Genomic DNA, 21,297 nt, shown 5'->3' with positions numbered 1-21,297 from the left:
GTTTTGAAGCCGCATCACAGCACCTCAATTGAATGACGACTGAATAGCGGCCTTATTCTATAGCTGATTATATAATATTCGGCATTGTTCCCCCGTTGTAGAGCATTTCTGTACAACTCGAAGAGAAACTGCCCGCGGAGAGAAAGAAGAGCCAGCCACGTATGACGAGCTGGTGATGGCCGCGGCAGCAAAAAGGGCAATTGCGACGTCTACACGGTGACCCAATAGATGTTTGTACTTTAGGCACTGGCCAGAAAAGACCCGATTTGTACTTGTCAGTTTGACGGAATGAATGACTTGGTCCGTCAAATTTACTCTAGAAGGCTGGTAGGCCGAGAATAGTACGAGTGAGTGACAAATTGCACTGTTGGAAATAGCGGATAGAATTGATCAGACGGCTCGAGATCCATCAGGCCACATATTAGGTAGCTAGCTATACAGGGGAGAAGGTTGGAATTTCAAAGATATGTTGATTTTTGTTTCCTATACGCGTACATTGTGAAATCTTTAAATACGATGAACCTATCCTTTAGTTGTTTGCTAGGCTCGAATTGAGAATCTAAAATGTGTCTGTTTGGTTGATAATAAAAAAAAAAAGAAAAAAAAAAAGCATAGAGAATAATCATTGACAGACACTGATCGTAGCTTGGGAACGAGCTCAATCTACTTGCCAGCATTTGTACTAGTTGTGAATCACAAACGGTACTATTACTCGAGGTATTACGTCTTCACGTGTAGTTAGTAATTCTCGATAAAATTATCTAGTTACTGCTCGAATGAATACGGCATTTTAGACGCTGATAAATCGATCTGAAATTTAGGGAACCGTTTGCGTAAAATAAGGGAAACAAACAAAGGGGTTGACGACACTAAGTACATTGTCCCAACGAAAAGGGCCAACTAAGCGACGGCTATAAGCACGATTTGTGTGGTTCAATTACACGACCCGAAACGTTTATTTTCCGTCCTGCCTCGTCGTTTTACAGCTGACACATCTAACTTATCGAACAGCAGATGAAAATCGCATCTAGAGTTTCTCAACCAGTTTTTTAGCGTTTACTGAGAGATTCTTCTTAGGAAGAGGATCACTCTTAGGCCACGTTTGTTGCCAATAACTTGCCTCTACGTCAACCTAGTTCGTCAACGACGTACAATAGTATTTTGCGCCCTCCCTTACGTCGGCGGTATCGGAAATGATATATAGAGCGACAGGGATCGCGTCAGAGAGAGGAAACAAGGAGGCCATATTTCGAAAAATGTTTCTTTTGGTAATCCACAACAAAAGTTTAGGTTATACGTGCGTGACCTTTGACAGATTACATACATATACTACGAGGCCAGTTTCGGCGCGCGACGTAAATGTACGCACTGTGTATTTACGTTGTGCGCCGTCGACGGGAGTGAAACTGAGAAGATAGAATTTTATCGGCGATTTCACGTCGCCTGTGACGCAGTACGCGCACTTGTTGTCTGAGCGCCTATTGGTCATTTGGTTAGGTGTCAGTTGTAGCCGTGTTCTCAATGAATGAGAATCAATGTCATGCAGCGTGTTCGATCATCAATGAACCATCGATGGCAGGAGTGTTCGTCGTAGGCCCGAGTGGTACGATACGGCACGCTGCTACACGCTTGATATCGGCGCCACAGTAGCACACGAAACTAGCTAGCGACAACGGTAACTGTCGCCTATGCTGCCACAGATGTAGTAGGCAAGGGTAAACTAACTGGCTGGACAGGGAACCAGCCACAGTTGCGCTGATGATGACAGACTCACTACTACTGCTGCTTCTAGCTTTGGCTGTCAGCAGCCGTGTATCCTGCGGACCCGCGCAGCGGCAACGACGGTATTTGTGTGCCTCCGCTCCAGCGACGCCTCGCCGCCATTGCGACGAATGACGGACACTCTCGCCGCAGCGGAGGTTTCCACAGCCGCCGCTGTTGCCATCGTTCTTGTATTAGTCCTCGTGCTGAATCCCGCTGCCGGCGCAAGTAATGAGCGAGTGAGTAAGTGAGCATTGGGGGCTCTACAAAACCATAGCGTGCCCAGCGGAGCCAGAAAAAAAGAAATGAGTGCTTCTACTGAAGTGCAACTGGTGCTGGTCACATAGACAAAGACGCGCTATCCGAGCACAGAGCAAAACGGTTGCGAACAACGGACACAGAGATAGCACACAACTGTGACTACGGGAAAATGAAGATCGTGATCAGTTGGTCTCTGTTTGCTGTCTATTAATGCCATCGGTGATTTGCTCTCATCGCCAGAGATGTTGTGACAGGCTGAGCAAGCAAACGGGCAGCTCTACGATGACAAGCGGATAAATAGTTCCAGTAATGCCGTGCAGCTAGCAAGGAATAAGAGAATGTACGCCATGCTCAGTTCGAAATTGCACTAAGGCTTTCATTTCCATCCCAATTAGATAGCCGCCACAAGCCGTCTCTCGCCATATCTCCTTCGCATCAACGTATTACACTGACAAGAGTCTTGAATTGATCAATTCAATTGTTTCTAAGGAAATTGGACAAAGCGAAAAAGACTGCAAGAACTCTGTAAGTGTAAAATGCTTGTTTCGGCCGTTGCGTGTACTACGGACACGAGGACCATGACGGATTGATAAGAACTCGATGGATGAATGATCTCATAGAAAATTATCTATTATTCAAGTAATTTGCATTTTTAGCAACTTATGAGGATGTATCACAACGGTGCGGTGCAAGCCGTTGGCTTGAGCGTACTGACCGGCCTGCTTCGCGCGAATATCATGGCTCCAGAAAACAATCCGTTTATGTCAGAAACGAACGCAATGGTAAGTAAGTAAGTGCACAGCCTAGTTGGTTCGTGCGTTCTTCTGATTTGTCCGATCGATACGTATAGATATATATGTAGATAGATAGACAGACACGAACACCCTGCGAATCGATACATGTGAAACGTGTCGAAGGAAATCTAAGCGGAAACAGACTCTATAAATTAACGCTTTGTCAGTGGATGGTTCCAATGAATAATCAGATTCCGCAAAAAACAGGTCGTTTGTGGTAACCGGCCAGTGAAAATATTTTGTCAAGCGTAACATTCGCCATATTGTTTTTTTTTTTTCTGTGTACTGAGGTGTGTACCCGTCCAGAATTTTACCAAACATACGCACATCGGCGGTAATATCTATTAATATCTGTACGTATGCAACTAAATCGTTGAGATGATTATTGCACTGAAAGAAGCGAGGTAGCAACAGTTGGTGCTACCACAGCGATCCCTTTACAACTATGCTAAAACGTAGCGTTCCAACAAAGCTCGACCTAAAAAAGTACGAATTCAAACTTCTATTCTGTCAGATGTATCTGAGGAAACCACTACCTCAGAACCTTTTATCGTGCCGAAAAACTACGCCACTCGATTTTCGCTAGCGATTTACGTGTTGCCACTAGTTCTATGCGTGTCTTTCGTGCGGGAACGTATTGGATTCTACAGGACAGTCGGACTGAGGGTAGTTTGATTCTAAACGTCTCGCGCTGTTCGAGTTTCATTTAATGATTAATAACTCTCTTTGCCTTCAAGGCAGTCTATTTGATGTGTTTGTGGGCCAGTTTAGGTCCTCTTTTTCGGGAGAGATTTCGCATACGCCAGCCATTGACCCTTACATTGTAAAGTGTAGGTTGTAGCGAAAGGCCGATTCAGTCGCAATTTTTGATTAAAATGGCTTTCCAATATGTTTCTCTTCTTCCGGATGTATTGTCCATTAGCGTTCACATTTGCCCAGATAAAAGGTCGTTGTAGTAGCATTTAAAGTTGTTCTTAAATTTTTTGCACTTTACGCTCTGAGGCCATTTTTTTTTTCAAAAGCCTCGTACAAATGACGATCGGTGAACTTGATATCCTTACTACGATAACTTTGCTATTTGTACAGTTTCGCTGTTGGCGTATGAAGTTTACAGTACTCAGCTAAGATAAGGAACTGCAAGAAAGGCAAATAGAGAAACCGTGCTAGATAACGGTGGGGCTTTGTTTGAAGAAAATGGAAGGGATCCATGGAACGAACGAGGCGTTCCGGAATGACATAGCAGCGATAGCAGTAACCGGGATATTCTCCTGTCAATCTGGCGCTTCCATTCGTATGGTTTTCTTTTCTGAACGTCCCTCGTCACGGTGTACCGTTATCAGTGCTGTGTCTGCCGCAGCTCTCAAGAACAAAACATAGGTCGCCAATTCGATCTGCTTGTCTTCAGCTACTACTATTACCATCATGGCTGACAATAACCTCAATAATGAACTCTAACGTTTTTCAAAGACGAATGAAATGAACAAATAGGAGAGGTCATCGAAGCGTGCATGACGCATGGTTTTGTATATAGATTAGTAGCTTGATTTGGCTAAGTTTTAGAAACAGCAGATACGTTACGCAACGCTTGCGTAAATATTGGATACCCGTAGATCAAGGCTAGATGTAGAACGTTTCAGACTTGCACGGCTGTAGATTTCTTCGAAGCCAGACTGTGCGTATTTGTGTGTTGTTCGATTTCACGTCCGATTGGCAATTTTTCTGCTAAGAAATATCATATCTTTTACAATGATCACTTTGTGGGGCTGCGCGTTATGCCTACTGAATGTTTCATGTCAACCTGTACGATCGATTCGTGCGAAACGAGTGTGATCCCCTATAATACGATTGCCCGCCTTTAGTATTGATTTCATATGGCACAATACGAGCCCATTGTTGCGACATAGTAAACGATATGGAGTTCTAGGTGAATCCAGCGGGCTTTGAAGTCGAGTAACTTTTGAACTACGCGCCATTAGAGGACGATGTCTAGCTGGCAAAATGCTGTCTTTGAGAAATCTGCGAATAGAAATTGGTGAAGTAGGTTTAGAAAAAAAAATCAACGCACAGTGGTCAAACGTTTGATCCTCGAAGTAACGGCGTTGCCGAAATTCATTGAAGATTGGTGAAGATATTAGATAGAAAGACGAAACGAGAGCACAGTAAACAACGCAGACATTTGAAGAACGGAGATTGGGTTGTTGAAGTCTGGCGAAGAAGTCATTAGGTATCGATACCTGCAAGAATAGCATGCATTGCCTAGATTGAGGGGTTCTTCACAGAAGCAAAGCTAAGAGTCCAAGGGCTCTCTTGGCCAGAACTACCATTTCATATGTAACCTATTACGGAATTATTTTTTGGGTCTTGAAAATGTGAACGCTGAATAAAAAATGATACTTCCGTGAAGTGACTCCAGGCCGATGGGAAATTCGAGTGGTGTATTCGACAGTTAATTGACAAAAGCCCGTGATGACTTTGAACCTCGTCTCGTCTATGGCGACCGTGTGCTTCTGTCAATCTCCACTGTTAGCCGTAAACGGACCAGGGGGGACGAATGCGTCGCCGTAGAGGGAAATTGAGCTCTGTGGCAGTGTTAAGTAGGTTTGGGCGACAGTGATGAAAATGAAGCAATGAAAGCATCCCGCTATCTCGAGTTTCTCAAGAGACTTATGGGCCATTGATGCACCGATCGAAAACACGCAGGCTGTTGATAACATCCGACTACGTCGGCGTGCCTCATTACTTCGCGGATTAAGCGAACAGATATTCAATGTTGGTTTCAATCCGCCTATGCCTCAAATTTAAGTACATGTAATCACGGGGCTTTCGATGCCCTAGAAAGGCCAACTGGAAAGCAAGTATATTCCATGATCGATTTACCTCGAGAAAGCAAATGGTAGGTATATGATCATTTAGAAGCTGTTAGGGCGCTTGTAAAAAATGTAAGTGAAAGTACTTCGCCTCGTTTCAATTCAACTGGTTCTAATGCTATTGAGCTGCGAAATCCATTGGATTCGCTTACAGCAGCCTAGCAAAACGAATCATAGCGAATAATGACTGAAGAGCCAGAGAGAAGGCGTGCCGTTCAGCGGCCACGAAACGTATCAGAAATAGTTGAAGTTAATAACTTCCACCATCGTATCGTCAGCAAATCTATAATAAATGGAACAGATAAGTTTCGGAGATGAATCCAAATATAGCCAACAAACAGCTTGCAATATACAACATAACCATTACTCTGGCAAATTCATATCAACTTCTATATACGCACTATAGTGGTTAACATTTCATTCCTTAAGTTCTATTTTTGCTCTATGTCACAGGTAGCAAAGGTTACCTCTGTGGGCATATATTATGTTTTCAGTTTTCACAATATGTTGCCAAGCATTGTCTTTATGGGATATTTCAATTAAAAATGATGCGTGTGATCAAAGATTTGTGTGTGATTCCAACTGAATCTATAATTGCTTTCTGCATACGACAACAACCGAAGTAAACGTGAACATCTAGATACGCAACGGCACCTTCAGACTGATACGGACCGCAATACGTTACAATTTATGACTGGCATTTTTGTACGACGAGTCCTTCGTATCCAAGTCATCAGGGATCTGCTATTGACAGTTATTGAATAGCACTAAGCCCTGCTGTCGTTGTTCAGACCTCTGTTGCTTACTCCGGAAAGAACCAGTGTTTTCACTTGCGAAAAGAGTTGCCGTGAGCCTCACTTGATAGACGGAATTCTTTCCGAATTGGAAAATCCCATTAAGGCATAATTAGAATTTTGTGAGGAAAATAACAGAGCATTGATATGAAATGTCCTTTGTCAACACCGCATCATTTTCAACGCTTACTTTTAAAAAGTTGCCGGTTAAAGGAAACTCATTACAGGAAATTGCTGTTTAATACAGAAATAAATAGGATGGTATCCCTTGAAGCCCTGTACGCGTGTAGCCAAATGGCATTATGAAGACTGAATAAGAGTATCTAATCATCTATATGCCATCAGTTATACAATGTTGTAACATTTTTGTAATACTACAAGTCACTAAATGGGCCTTCATCTACATCTCCAATTTGAAACAACGTTTTTGAAGTCCTGCACTAACAATAAGTATTTTTCAGGCAGAAAAACGAGCAGTTTGGGGATAGAACCAATTAAGTCAGCATTTCGTATGTTATCACCAATAAACCGACGGGTTACGAGACTTGCCGCATCGTGTGCTGAAGGAACTACACAGATCTATCCTTTAAAGTATGTAGAATCTTCAACTGAAGGTTGTGGGCCCCGCTTTCGCTCGCAGGCCTCATCTGTGTATGTTATAAGTCTGCTCAGACGAGATAACATGCTGCCAGTCGATCGAATTTAAGGATACTTGCATTAATTAGTTATCGTAAGTGTGCTTCGTCTGTAAAAAATATCTCCAGCCGCGACCAAAGAGGACTCCTTATCGTTTTCGATCGGCTTTGTTCTATCGTTGATCATACTGCCTTGTCTCTTTAATCATTGCTTTCGCGTAAGTTCGCCAAGCTGACTCCGCTAAATCATCTACATCTTTCCTACGATTCTGTGAAGTAGTTCAGCTGACCGTGAAACACTTGAGCTCTTCGCAGCGGCTGATAGCAACAGTTACGCACGTTAGCCAAGCAGAACGCTGGATAGCACTGCAGCTCATGGTAAAACCTAAAAAAAAAAAACATTCTGAGAGTCCTTAACCAATGATGTAGTTGTTACATGTAAAAAAGAAAAGAACGAGAAACGTCGGCCGTTACCAGCGGTCAGTAATAGAGTAATTAGAATTGCAAATTAAAGGCTCTCAATCTACCTTACTTACGTGCGTTTGTCAAAACCGAAGAAGGTCCAAAGTACTATAATACACCTGAAGGAACGAATAGTAGTATTTGTAGACTCCTCACATTAATACAGATATTCTCATATCCGCATTTTCTACTGTGTAGGAAGTGGAACGTTTACTTAGCGCGACCTCTACAGCTCCTAGCGACCTTTCAAAATAAGTGTCTCAGGCTTGATGACCTTGTAAGGATATGGCAACTTGGGTTGGTTGTTGCTTCGTGCAAACCGCAGTACGTCTAGTCGTTTTTTGCGTGTGGCAGCAGCCAGTTAGGCCGTCAGTTCGTAAGCCTGGCTATATCTTGGACATGGCTGCATCGATGCATATGGAGTGCTATACATTCGATCCTGCCGCTTCAGTTCTCGATAGCATCGTCATTCCCTGCCTTGCACGGGCCAATGGTTGATGCGCCCATCTAATCGGTCGATAATTAGAACATATGGGAAAGCTGGAAAAGGCTATAGTTTCGCCAAGCGAAGGCAGAAATCCCGCACAGGACTAATAGTGGCGGAGTACGAGAAAGGAAACTGAGAGCTGGTACTTTGGGTTATAGCGTGTGTTACTGGGCACGGTCAATGGAACTGAACAAGGTTAGCGCATGCCAGGACCGAACTACGAGACAGGGTTAGCAGACAGGGTGAGACACCTCAGAAGTAGGAGCCTGTGCTCTGGTCAGTGCAGGCCAACAGCCATTTCCAAGAACTTTGGCGGCAAGATATTAACCGTTGGTAGCTACATGTTTTCCCATATACATATAGACAGGCCCTTTGCTGACTGCACTTTCCGATCGTATCTGACGCGTTCGTCGTCTATGCAGGCGCCGGTGTATCGATTGGACGAGTTGGAAGAAGAGAACGACGACGAGTGGAAAATTAGTAGCCCCCGCTGCTGTTGGGGAAGCCGAAAGGGTTAGCTATGGACAGAGAGAACGAAACTGTCGACTAATAGAAGTGTCATTACTGTGGATGGGCCCCAGGGCTTTAATATGTACGCATAATACTGGCTAGCCTACCGTTTCACAGTCACGTGCACACAAATATGTAGGTTAGCTTCTTCTCGATAGGATACTATATCTAGTGGTAAAGATTTCAAAATCTTGTGCGTGTACACAACTATATGTTTCGTAACAAATGACTACTGACTATTGGAGAGCTACAACCCAAATTGGCTAGTAACCGTAGTTTTTGGCACTGGCACTACAAAGTAGTTGGGGGCTATATATACCCGTGCCACGCCTAGTTGCAGTCGTTTCCACCCCTGGCTACGTGTAAAATATGCCTTTGTACAAGCCAAAGATATATATTCCAGCGAGTAATATGCCTTTGCAGTAACTGTTCAGAGAAATATAACTCATACAGCTAAAGATCATCACAGTACCTTCTCCTTCCCAGAAAACGGGGCAGATTGTCGACCATTTCCCTTACCTTGCAAATAGTTTTCGCCTATTTCGGGAATTATTTTCCCTATTTGCGCACGTAACTATATAGATAGGCCGATTTCACAGTACTTCTCCGTTAGTTCACTTATAGGCACATATATGCATATGTAACTAACAATTGGAAGTCATGAATGCTGGGTGTACAACTCATTGCCACGCTTTACCGCCCGAACGATGACATACGTAAATCCGCAAAGATCAATCTTTTAAACCAGATATGGTTGGAAATGCATTGATTGTTGTTTTTTTTTTCATACATATATGCCCTTCATCTCGCGCCTCTATTCTTACATGAATCATTATATTATATTTCTATATATTATAGATCCACTGTGTGTAACAAAAGTTAGCTATTGTGAGTACGCACACGTCACAGGGTCTTGCATCTATCAGTTTGGTGTGCATTGTACATGTGTGCAGGGGGTGTATTCTCATGTCGACGGAGGCAATTCTGTCGAGTACTCCTTCCGTTTTAGGTGGTAAGTGTGTTTACCATGGCGAAGTGGCATCGTTGCGCTATAGTACAAATGCTAGACGCGTTTTCCGCACATCTGCAGGCCCGAAGTGCCATCGTTTGCAGCTAACTGGCGTTGTGTTTCGTTTGTTTGCTGAGCACTTAGGTGTCTTTCGATCCTCGTTGTCCACCAGGGGGGATTGTGGCCTGTCGTTTGAAGCGCTTTCTAGCAACGGTCGACGATGTGTTGTTCACGGTGAAAGCGTTCCCCATTGACCGCCCCCTACCATTACTTCGATCCAGCTCAAGTTGATAATGTTGTTCGTTCTTGAAAGTGCTCCTTTTTACGTTCTCAGTTAGGCTTTTTCCTTCTGATTACAGGAAAAGACGTCGAGTGCATCAACAATACACTTGCCATTTCCTTATTTCCACTTTGCCTGAATTGATATGCGCTCATATATCTATGAGTTGGAAGTGAAAATGGTTCCTCTGTACTCCTTTATTTCGGAAGTTGTCTATCGCGAGAACTTGCCTAATATAAAGTTTCTCGTTCTACTGTGCTAAGCTGGTGAAGACACGATATATCATTCCAACTGAAAATTTGCTTCTATATTTCCAAGCATTTCACGCTGGCAAATCTTTACTAAGTATAATCTCTATTACCAGCAAACTACATATGTACATTCCGCACCTTCGAAATTGTTCGAATATCAAAATTTCGGTCGCGCAAGTAGTTTTTCAAGAAAAAACAAAAACTGGTATGGCTTGCAACTGTCATCGTCGTCTGCTATTTTGCTATCTGAATACTGCTAAAAAATAAGGACCCTTTTATTCGCAGCAAGCCTCGACACACCCTTTTTTTGGGTTCTAGGAAAGCCTCATATAAGAAACCAACGTGCAACGTACAAGCATTTATAGTCATACTCCTATGCAATATAATACGGTAAAAGTACAATGAAACAACGCCCAGCGATCAAAAGGCAGCAAATTGGTGATCTGAATAAGTTCGGACGACCATATCGCGCGCTGTATAGAGCTACTGTTTCTGTTTCCGCTGTTGTTGTTGTTGCCACTGTAATTCAGGCCGAGGCAGCAACCGTAGGAGTACTTGGTTAGTAAAGTTGACTCGTTAACCTAATTAACTGCTAATTAAGGCGTTATGCTTCCTTTGTTCTCCAATGGAGGCCTTTCATCCGTTCATTTTGGGCTCTGAGTTGCCAATAAAGCCTTTGGTGCACCCGCTTGTCTTTCTCCTATTCCTAACCTTTCCTAAAGATATCGTGCAGCCAATGCACTTACACACACATACACACATATAGACTGCAAGCCAGCTATGATTATATAAATAATATTATGTATATATTAATATATACACTCCTATATACGTATATTGGATCTCGTATCTATTTCCAAGGGGACATCTATATTTCTATTCGAAAACGAAATCGTTGAAACCATTAGCACGTAGGCCATTAGGATTGTTATTGTACCTGTTCTTTTTTTGTCTTAGATTTAATGGAAGTTAGTGACTGGAAGTTGTTCTCTAACTTACGTAGTACTGGTATCACCAGTAGGACTCTGTTAACACCGTACACAAAAGTATCATTATAAAGACTGTCGTATAGTGTCTAAGTTTATTTTTTAGGTTAGATTTAGAAAGACACAAGATTTCCCTGTGCCTTCTACTGCGCTTACTAATATTAGCTCTATATAGTAAATCTATCGTTATTATGTCGGATTGTTTATAAATGCATGTTGTCATGGTATTGCCATTGTAGAAACAGTTGGCCCAACGTTATCGGAAGGACACCGAAATTGACCCTGGAGTCAGTGGCCTATTGCCACAAAAAAGGAGTATTACGGCATCTCCTCTCTGGTTTGCTTTTCCGCCCTTGTGATGCGAGAAGCCTATCCAAATGGAACTTGCTATCTATTTGCGGCGCCATGACGAATCAAATCGACTTTTTCGGCATCTGTTAGTATCATTTCTACGAGCAGTTTACTGGAAAACCCTCTACGATATTACTAAAAAACGTTAGAATCGTATAGGCTTTTCATCGAATAAAGCTTTCTGCAAGAGAGTTCTGTGATTGGTAAGCTCGAATGAGGAGTTCGTCTTCAAAGGAACATACGCGTAAGTTGTTTTTAATCCAGTAATGATGCATTGAACTAGTGTTACCAGAGAGATCCGCGAGCTATGCTTCGCAGACTTAGCCGCTGATTTAACTAGTTTTTGTCGTTTAATGTTACGTTTAACCTAACGTCAATTATACACTAACCCCGCTGCTCCATTTGAGCCGCTTATTAGCCTGTTTTTTTCCTTCGTACTCCGTAGCCCCGCTCTTCGATAATCGGTATAGATTTAGAAAGCACAGCTTTACTCTGAAAACAATCGACAAGGTCTTATCATAGACAGAAATATAATGGAAATGTCGCAGTCAAGAGATCTCTTTCACGTGATGTTAAGGACGCTTTTAATACCTTGATATATACTATCCACGGCTGCCTAGGAAAAGAAAAAGGAAAAACAAATTTTATTTGCGTTATATCTGATATAAGATGAACTATAGCCAGATCGTGCACTCATAGTTTCGAAAGTGAGCAGTTGTTTTGAGATCTCCACTGATTAGGATCCGTGGCAATAATCCAATATATTTATCTATTGGAATATATTTTACATTTGATTAATTTTCAACTAAAAAAATTATTATTTTATTATTAATTGGCTGAAACTATCAATAAATATCCACCAAATACAATAGTGTTCGGACGGCCTAGTCTGGGCACAACAAGACGCATTTCTCTGCGTTGCATGAAAACCAGGGATTTGCGATTAACGTTAGTTCAACGTTCGCAAATTGTTACCACGGTATCTGGTTGTCGTATCGTTTCATAGATTTGTTATGTGAGCCTTCAGCGGGACTCATTTAGGTTAGACCTCATAATGGTCCTGGACGTTATACGAAAGAGGTGATTCCAAGGACATGGCCACATAGCAAGGATAGCAGAGGCGTACAAAAAATAGCCCAATTTTGTGCGTGTTTCGTTGAACCCGAGTTGCGGGTCCGTATTATAGGATGGTAAAAACAATCGAAAAGTTCCTCCAAAATCCGATGCTGCACTTTTTACATCGAGTTTTAAAAATACACAAGTTTATATAGGCATCCGCCTATATGAACTTTCTGCCTTGCCCCGCGTTTCTTTTGCATATTCTCAACGATTTTCGAGCAAATCTCCGAAAGAAGTCATAATTAAATAATCTATTACAATTTTTCTTCAAATTACAGGGCGCATTCACACATCTTGACTGAGACTTGTGTTTTATACATCCGATTCCTTCGTATAATATCGTTCTACTTATTTTTAATAATTTGTTCGGAAAATGTGGCTCGACGGGGCCATTATATTAACCTAACACCGACGAAAGCGTAATATAATGTAGAGCAGGAAGCAAAAAAAAAACATCTGATAAACAGAAGCATAACATCCGATAGTCCTTTTCGAATTTTTGTTCCTAGTTTGACCTCTTTTGTATTATTTATTGAGAGAAGCTGAGCTGAATAGAGAAATTGGAGCAAACAGACAGATATACTTTGTCATTGGGTCACTAAATCGTCTAAACGTATTTGTTAATTTGCTCCATGCTGGCTGCATATAAATGAATAAGTTGTCATAGTTACTTAGTCAGTAACTGTGATTTCGGCTGTACAGCTTTTGGCTTGTCTCCTTTACTGCTGTAACCGTACTCTCTGACTCGAAGGACACGATTTGATGACCTGTAGTAGTAGCTGTATATATGATTCGCGTGTGCCTCGAGGTAACTTTTCATCGAAGTCAAGCCTGAAATAAAAGGTCACCAGATCAGGTAACAATAAATTAAAAAAGTCTGTGTCGTCTAAACTTTCGCCGGGCGTTTTCATATATAGACTTGAGATCTGCCCCTTCGAGATACGAATCCAAAGTGTGGTCGAATAGGTGCTGATCGCGAAAATCACTCTGCTATTGATCGTTGCAAAGGGTTCTTCTGTAGCTTTACTCTGTTAGGACAACATGATAGTTTTATTCCACAGGAGACGATTTCAATCTTTTTAACGGATACTACAGCTTTGCAGGCGAAGATCATTAAATAACTCATCTATTTCATTTGAAGGAACTGAAGTAATTTTCTCTTTCTATCGGTCGAGTATACGACTACACTGATTCGAGGGAGGTTGCTAGTCGAAAATTTTCAGGCTGTAAACGCTTGTGTCTTGCAGATGACTATGCGAACGCTTCGCCTATCAGATTGTAGCACAGCTATCTATCTTCTGTGATGATCAGTCTAAACAAACGGAGAGCTGAACGCGCATGCTGCTGCTGCGAAAGCCCCTACAGTTTGTTGCCCTTTTTTCAATTATCGAACGAGACAAGCCAACGTTTATTTACAATATGCGAGTCAGGGTTCGTCAACGTCCACGTGTTTGTTGTCATCTACCGAACATTAGCTTAGAATATTGCGGTAAGGCTCTCGTTCAATTCACCGAAACCTCCCCGTCGATCATCACTGTCGTCGCCGGCACATGAGCAGTCAATGACACCCATTCAACTACCTGCAGACTGACGCTTCTACTGGCCTTCATGGGAACGATGTCAATGGTGATGTTTAGGTATATAACACCCCGTAGCATAGTCGAGCTCATTTACAGATTCTACCGTTTTCCATCCCTTTCTTCGAAGAAATAAATCACTCCTACCACCAATAGTGCTACCACGAGCACCGCCGCCGCCCCCAATGCGCTGTGCGTGTACGGCAATCTCTTGACGCTATAAGAAAATCCATGCGATGAGCAAAGGATATATTTAGCTACAATTGTTGGTTAGACAGTGTGGCTCCTAGTGATTGAAATTTGAAGCAATTCTGAGAACATTTAGATCTATACCCTATCTCTAGACGCATACATATTGTTGATCGGCCAGATACTGTTCAAAATCAGTGCTTTTGTGTTCGTTCCTTAAGCAAGGGGTCTTTTGCCGAACTCGGAACTTGGCCAAATAATCCTTTAGCCTCTATATTCTTCTCTATAGATTTTAAACCACTTCTATGGCCAACTTTATTTTACCTGACCCCTTGTATTGGCAGCGGATGACTGTACTTATCGAAACGATCAGTGTAACTGCTGATCAGCAGCTTTTTTTTACCTTCTCCATCTTGATCCTGATCGTTATTAAGGGCTTTCGTCTAACTTCACTTTGCTCAGCCATATAAACGAGCAACACTCGAATATGCTTAAGCACCGATATCTGTTCTGACAATCGTACCGTTCGTGCAATTACTCCTGATTAATACGATCGATAGCCATCAAGTCGTACGCTCTGCCTGCAGCGAGGACCAACGATTAGCGAGTTCCGCACTATACTGAGGTTTCCCTGTTTACCTAGCGAGAAGTCTGATGGGTACACTAACTGAGGTTTGATTTTCACCGCTAAATAGTCTAGTCAGCACAAACATCAGCAATAATTAACTATCTCAAAACGAACATACAAAAATACAGGGAGTCATGGCTAGATGGCGGTGACCACAAGTAACTATGACTGATATAATATTTTTCGGCACGGCATCAGCTGCGTGAACGCTTAATTAATCATTAATAAAGTTACGGACTGTATTTGCATTGGCACTGTATGAATTTGATATTTGCCTAAGGGTTCATCATATATTATACGGTTAACTTAGTTTTAACAGCTCTCGGTACTCAACCCTGGTGCTTCACTGGAATGACTGTAGGAAACAAACCGGGATTTTATTATACCTACGTTGGAAAGACACATATTCCTGCTAACCTTTGGCAAAATTTTAAAGCGTCCTTGTTGAGCTCCTCGCTTTTATGTGCCTAGTAGTCGATTTATACTTATTTCCAATGTACGTTTCCAACGCGCTTTAGCTCTAATTCGATGCGTTTAATCCTACGTGCTTGTAGACCGGCCATTATTTTATAGTGAATATCTTATACATAGCAGCGCTTGTCTTACATGCTGTCGCAAATAGACGCCAGCCACACGCAATTTTGCAGGATCAAGAGGACCGAGATTATGGTACATGGCACGAGATGGCGGGAAGCCTATCGTGTCCGAAAACGGCAAGATATCTGTTCGTCATTCTTTGCTTGTTGTTCTGCAAGGAGATTCCACGAGTGGCTGGTCGCATATTTTGCCTCAACCTTTGTGCGTAGCATTAGTGGCCGCTATTATTATCGTCCCAATCGGCGAGAGGGGTACCTATTCACGGCTCTTTCTTACCACTGCTGACTTTCCCATCCTCCTCATTGCTTCGTTACTACCCGTCGTTGGTACCCTCATGCCTTAACCTACTCTCGCTTCGTGGCTATAGCAACACCATCACCACCACTGTCACCGTCGAAGACGTCCTGCTGCACGTCCTGCTCAGCAGCAGCCGCAAGAAGGCAAGACAGAGTACACGATGTTGAAACGACCCTCCAAGTTCGAAATGTCCGACGCGCTTTCGTCCCACTTGACAAAACCCACACACACAGTACAGGAATGCTCCCCGTCCCGTTATTGCGCACAGCCGCCCCGTAGGCCCATCTTTCGATAGCAAGCCAGGCCCAAATACGTAAAGCAAAACGCGAAGAGAACGTTGAAAAAGCCGCTGTTCCTTCAAAATAGCAGCTTTCCAAAGCGAAACTAAACGCATGGAAAGACATGAAAAAAATAGGATAAGCTTCCTGAAAAGTGCCAGTGTGGCGGATCCGCATAGAATCAGATATTTACACATACACGAAAAGGAACATCATCAGATCACGATTCTACTATAGACTTTATAACATATATAATAATAAATTTATACGATTATTATATATGTTAAACAAGTTACGCGTGTTGCTCGGAGTTCTGGTTGTTTGAGCGCCTTGAAAGCCTCGTTCTTGATCGTGGTATTGCGTAGATCCATGTCAATATAAAGGCTATCCTACGAAACTATAATATATAAATGAATGTATTTTTTTTCTCCCTAAAAATGGCGATCGGGTTAGCTGTACTGACTAAATATGGTAAAGACGGTTAAAACGAACTTGTGCCAGAAGTAGTATAGTACAACTGCTAGATCGCATTAAGTTAACTTTGTGTGGTATTTAATATGACAGCATCTTATAGTTTATATTGCAACACGAGACTGCGGCTGGCCTCGAATATTCGAGAAGATCCGTCATGTTTCTTTTGGGGGTGCCATCTGTACCTTCACCGAATCTAGTTTTCCAGTCTTTTTTATTGTGGCTGTCTATTAAATGCCTATATTTTTCTTTTTACATTGCTAGTTAATAACACCGATAGGAGAGAAGTATTTGCGTTGAAAGGAAGTACGGCCAACGACTATGCTTAGACAAAAACACTGAGTGACGCAATTAATCAGTGTAGCAACTTTTGCAGGTGCAACGAACGTCATTATTTATTAAATCAGAATAGTAAATAGAAATGCTCCGACTTCTGCTATCTACTATTATTATACACATGGAATTTTCAGACGATTTATCCGTGCTGTCTGAGGAAGCTGAAAGCCTCCGAGGGCTCTTAAATCCAGCTGTAACACTTCATCAAGCTAAACATTCGGCCTAATTGAAGTAAATTAGATTATCCACAGTGACTCCGAGAGGTACTCGATCACTCTATTACTTCCAACAAGTTCGACCGAGTGACAAAGCAGAACACTATTAGCTGACAAAACAATGTTCGTTGCACCTACCGCCATTATGCCCACAATATGACCTTGTAATGATTATTATTTATTTGAACATTACGCGAACTTGACATTTGAGCGAGGCAACTCAAAATAAAGGCTTGTCGAACGACTGGCAAGTGGCAGGATTCGCATGATCGACAATCCAATACTAATATGGTCATAGAATAATTCTGCCAAGTATTACAATGCGATCGTTTCTGAACAGAAACAGACGCCTCGGTCGCTTATAATTCTACACAGCCACACATGCGGATAGAACCACAGGATTCCAATAGGACAATTTGAAAATACATCCACTGCGCGCCGTTCTCCCTTCTCCCCAACACAAAACGATTCCAATCAGTGCTTCGCTTTATTTATTTTATTTCCTGTTTCTAAATTTCCTTCCTCCTAGCCTGACCCTGAGGGAGTTTCACCCGAGTGTAATGAGACTGAGATTTGAACTACGGCACAGAAGCTTGAACTGGATGCGCGTCGTTCGGGGTAGAAGAATAACGAGTAGCTGCCTTCCGCTCCTCCGAAACCTCCCGGTTTCAAGCAAAGGTACGACAGCGTTCGGTAATTTCTTATCAAATAACTCCAACGGTAGCAGCTGTACGGCTCGAGCGTTGCACGCATCCGTTGTCCACCCAGTCAGAAGCAATTCCAGAATTGCCACCACGGGGCACAGCGGTCATCATTTTCAACGGGAACGGAGAACCCGAGCATCACGGTGGCGGTGGCGGCGGCGGCGGCGGCAGCAGTAGCGGGGACTCGATCACACAGTGGTATTTTGTGCGCAATCTCCGCGAGCCCTATAGCGGTCTCTGCGCCACTGCTTATAGATCTCAAGGTTTGTTGAAAGCTACTCTGAATCCGCAACGGAGTGGCTTTCTTGTCAAGTGAAGGCTGACTTCTCGATCCGATTCGATTCGGAACTCGGCGTCAACTAAAAACAAGGACATACACACGCTCATTAACTTTCCTGCTACAAAGAAATCCGTATACGTTGCTATAGTTGTTGTTGCTGAAACACATGTTGCCCTTCGAACCGTATTTTTATAGGAGGCTTTACGTACTGTTTATCTATCTTTTGTTGTTACTGTTTCTATTGGTACTGAGCTGTCAGCTTTGAAGTTGAAAGGGAGCACAAGACGTTCCAAGCATAAATCGAAATCAAGAAAATAAAGATGGACGGCGACTGTTGGCCTCCTATCTCGCAAAATGCCCACAAGTAGTTGGGTTCCGACCGTTGTTGCAGGTCCACTAGGCCGAGCCTGAAAGCTGATTAACCTCGTTCGTCAAAGTGATGATCTCCTGGAGAGTTACTAAGCGACGGAAAAAACCTCACGTCAGGAAATCGGCGAGACATACATCGTTATACGTTTCTGCAAAGCCAGACCTCACACGTGCCTTTCAAAGGTCACGTCTGATAATGAGCGAAGATGGAAGGCGCCATCCTGTTGCCTTCATCCTGTAAGCGGCTCGAATACGGAGTGCATTTGGAGTAGCGTATCGAGGGTGGGCGTCGTCTTCGTCTCAGCAACATGCGTATATGCCTACAACGCTGAGGTCAACAACAATGAAACTCGTTTTTTCTGCGTTCCTGTTGTAACGAACAACAGAGCCAACTCGAAACCGCTCAAGCAGCTCGACAAAATCGTAGTTTAATGATGACGTCGTAACGGGACTCCGCTTATTATTGTAATTACTTAAACGACCATGATCCACGATGGCAATTGGCACATCTCTACAGGCGGCGACAGAGATGCGAGAAAAGCTAGTTCAGAGACCTGGAAGTCATAATACAAAGGCTTACTAAAACGGTAGAGGGTGATTTACAAAAATCAACAACCCATATTCATTTATTCTATTCATTGTTCGATCAGTGACATTAGACCAACCTGAGTCGATTGATAACATTACGATATGTATCGAGATGTTCACGTAGAGTCCGAACATGCCACAACATTTATTAGATTATATTAGCATCGTATCCATACCGACACGCAACCCTCCAAAGGCCAATCTATAACTTGCCGTTTTAGATTTCCATGAGCGAGTATTGCCCATCGCTTCCGTGCAAATAAAAATCGACGGGAAAATCAAAAGTGCTAAGGCGAGTTAGAAAACGAGCTGAAGGCTGCTTAGGAAGGGAATGGGTGGGGAAGTATGACGGGAAAAAATATTCGAACGAGCACAGAACGGAGAAGGATCGATGACGACGGGAAGGCGACGGCTGTGCCAGCGGGGTGGCAATAGCAAAATTATAAAGCAGGGCGCGTCTCCGCTATGCCTGGAGTTCCCTGTTTCCCATTGCCATTTACTTCCGTTTTCGAAGTGAAGTAACTTGAAGGCTTTATCTTACTGTTTTTTCCTTATCGTTCCCTTTTTTGATATTCTCCTCCTTTCATTGGCCAATGGACACTTGGAGGCAGCGGCAGCTTTGGCGACGTTAAAGCTCGACGTCGCCGTCCTATTACTACAAGCGTGGCGTTCGCCTCTAACCCGATGCGACTGGTTCCTGTTCTCAGACTTCACTTATTCGGATCTAACAGTCGGAAGCGAGATCAGAGTGGGCAGGCGGAACTGGGTGTCTTTACCAATATAAAAAAAAACTTTAATAAACGATATGAGTCACCCTTGCAATCGGCGACAGTGAAGTTCGTGTGTGCAGCTCCAGGCAATTACCCACTAATCACAGCTGAACAGTGTAATACCGGTTCGTCCGTTTCTACGTCAACGCATCTTTTGAATCTATATGCCTATTACATTCCCTATGCATGTTCTGATCGCCTTCGATTCCGCGCGTCGTCATGCTGATCGGTCGGTGATTGTTTCGGAAACCCAAACGAGGCAGGTCTTCTACGCCCATTTTACGTTCTAGGCACAGAAGGCAATCAATGAAAAATATCAAATAGCAGTTGCTCGGGCAGAGGAACAAAAGAACCGGAAAAACAATTAAAAGATGGAAAAGCTGATCAGGAACGGCGTCATTTTTGTGTTCGTTCACAAGTGGGGCTGGTAATTGTTGTAGGTCGCTGTAGAGCTACCGACGACGTTCTGAAATGGTAAACAGAACCAGTGGTGTATCTATGCGCAAATCACTCATGTCGAATGATCGAATTACTTGATATAATTAGATAAAATGTGAAACGTGAAAGCTCCCCATTGAAGTATACGAAGAAGATAACCACAGCTAAGCTAAGGCCTACGACCCAGACTATTTCCAATCCGCATCCACGTGCCACGTTATACTTCTAGGAGTGCTTACCGAACTGACCTTTTGTCCAATATCAACAAAAATTCTGGTCTCAAACTAAAAACTAGTTAAAATTATTAAGTAATTCAAGTGTCACACACCATTATTTAGCCAGATTGATTTTTTAACAAGTGTATGTACACGTAAGTTCTATCTCTTTATGAGAAGTAATTTGTTTTGTTAGAACGATACATCTCAATTGATAACAGCCTGCTAAATACGCTTGATGGTCCCCATGTTTCAAGTTCTATGTCCGGTATTGCCATTAAGCATCTCATTAGACAGCACGGAGTCCGGTTTGTCTATGCCCAGGCTCGTTAGACCGTTCGTAGGTCTAAAGGGAGAATACAAAAAAATGTGTTTCATAATGTAATTAAAAGCTTGTTCTATTGAATCACGTTCATGTTAACTTTTCGTCATAACAAATGCTTTGTGATCGCAGTCGTGTTCATCCATCACGCGAACGCGCTTCGCCAATATTATCAAATCAATGTGTGGCTAATTGAACGGCGCTAATATGTTTGCCTCGTGACTTTTATCGTACCTCGGTGATTATCAAGTATAGCTATATATGACTGCATACATTTTGGTTACGACTTCAATTCTGTCTTTAGGAGTTGGTCTTTCGTTTTCTGATGTTTCCTGAAAAAAATAGATCTATCGATGTATCGTCTGCTGTTTAAAAATACTGCATTTTTCAATCTGGAACAATGACACGAAGGTAATACTATGATCCCAGAAAAGCCCTTCCTCAAAAGCTTTATGA

At 42.7% G+C, this 21,297-nt stretch overlaps 1 protein-coding gene across 1 annotated transcript in view; it reads left to right on the top strand.

The window, feature by feature from the left end:
• The first annotated feature begins 1,959 nt into the window (after positions 1 to 1,959).
• Positions 1,960 to 21,297, top strand: part of LOC111271735 (matrix metalloproteinase-20) — a 44,597-nt gene continuing 25,259 nt past the window's right edge. Inside the window, exons 1-2 of the mRNA XM_022852709.2 lie at positions 1,960 to 2,547; positions 2,679 to 2,804. Of these exons, the coding sequence (XP_022708444.1) occupies positions 2,685 to 2,804 (120 nt within the window). The 5' untranslated portion in view covers positions 1,960 to 2,547; positions 2,679 to 2,684. The remainder of the gene's footprint in view (positions 2,548 to 2,678; positions 2,805 to 21,297) is intronic.

Source organism: Varroa jacobsoni, unplaced genomic scaffold (genome assembly GCF_002532875.2).
Source record: "Varroa jacobsoni isolate VJ856 unplaced genomic scaffold, vjacob_1.0 contig00941, whole genome shotgun sequence".
In the NCBI taxonomy this organism is placed as follows: Eukaryota; Metazoa; Arthropoda; class Arachnida; order Mesostigmata; family Varroidae; genus Varroa; species Varroa jacobsoni.
Note: the sequence above shows the minus strand (reverse complement) of the source record. Positions and strands in the feature narration are given on the sequence as shown.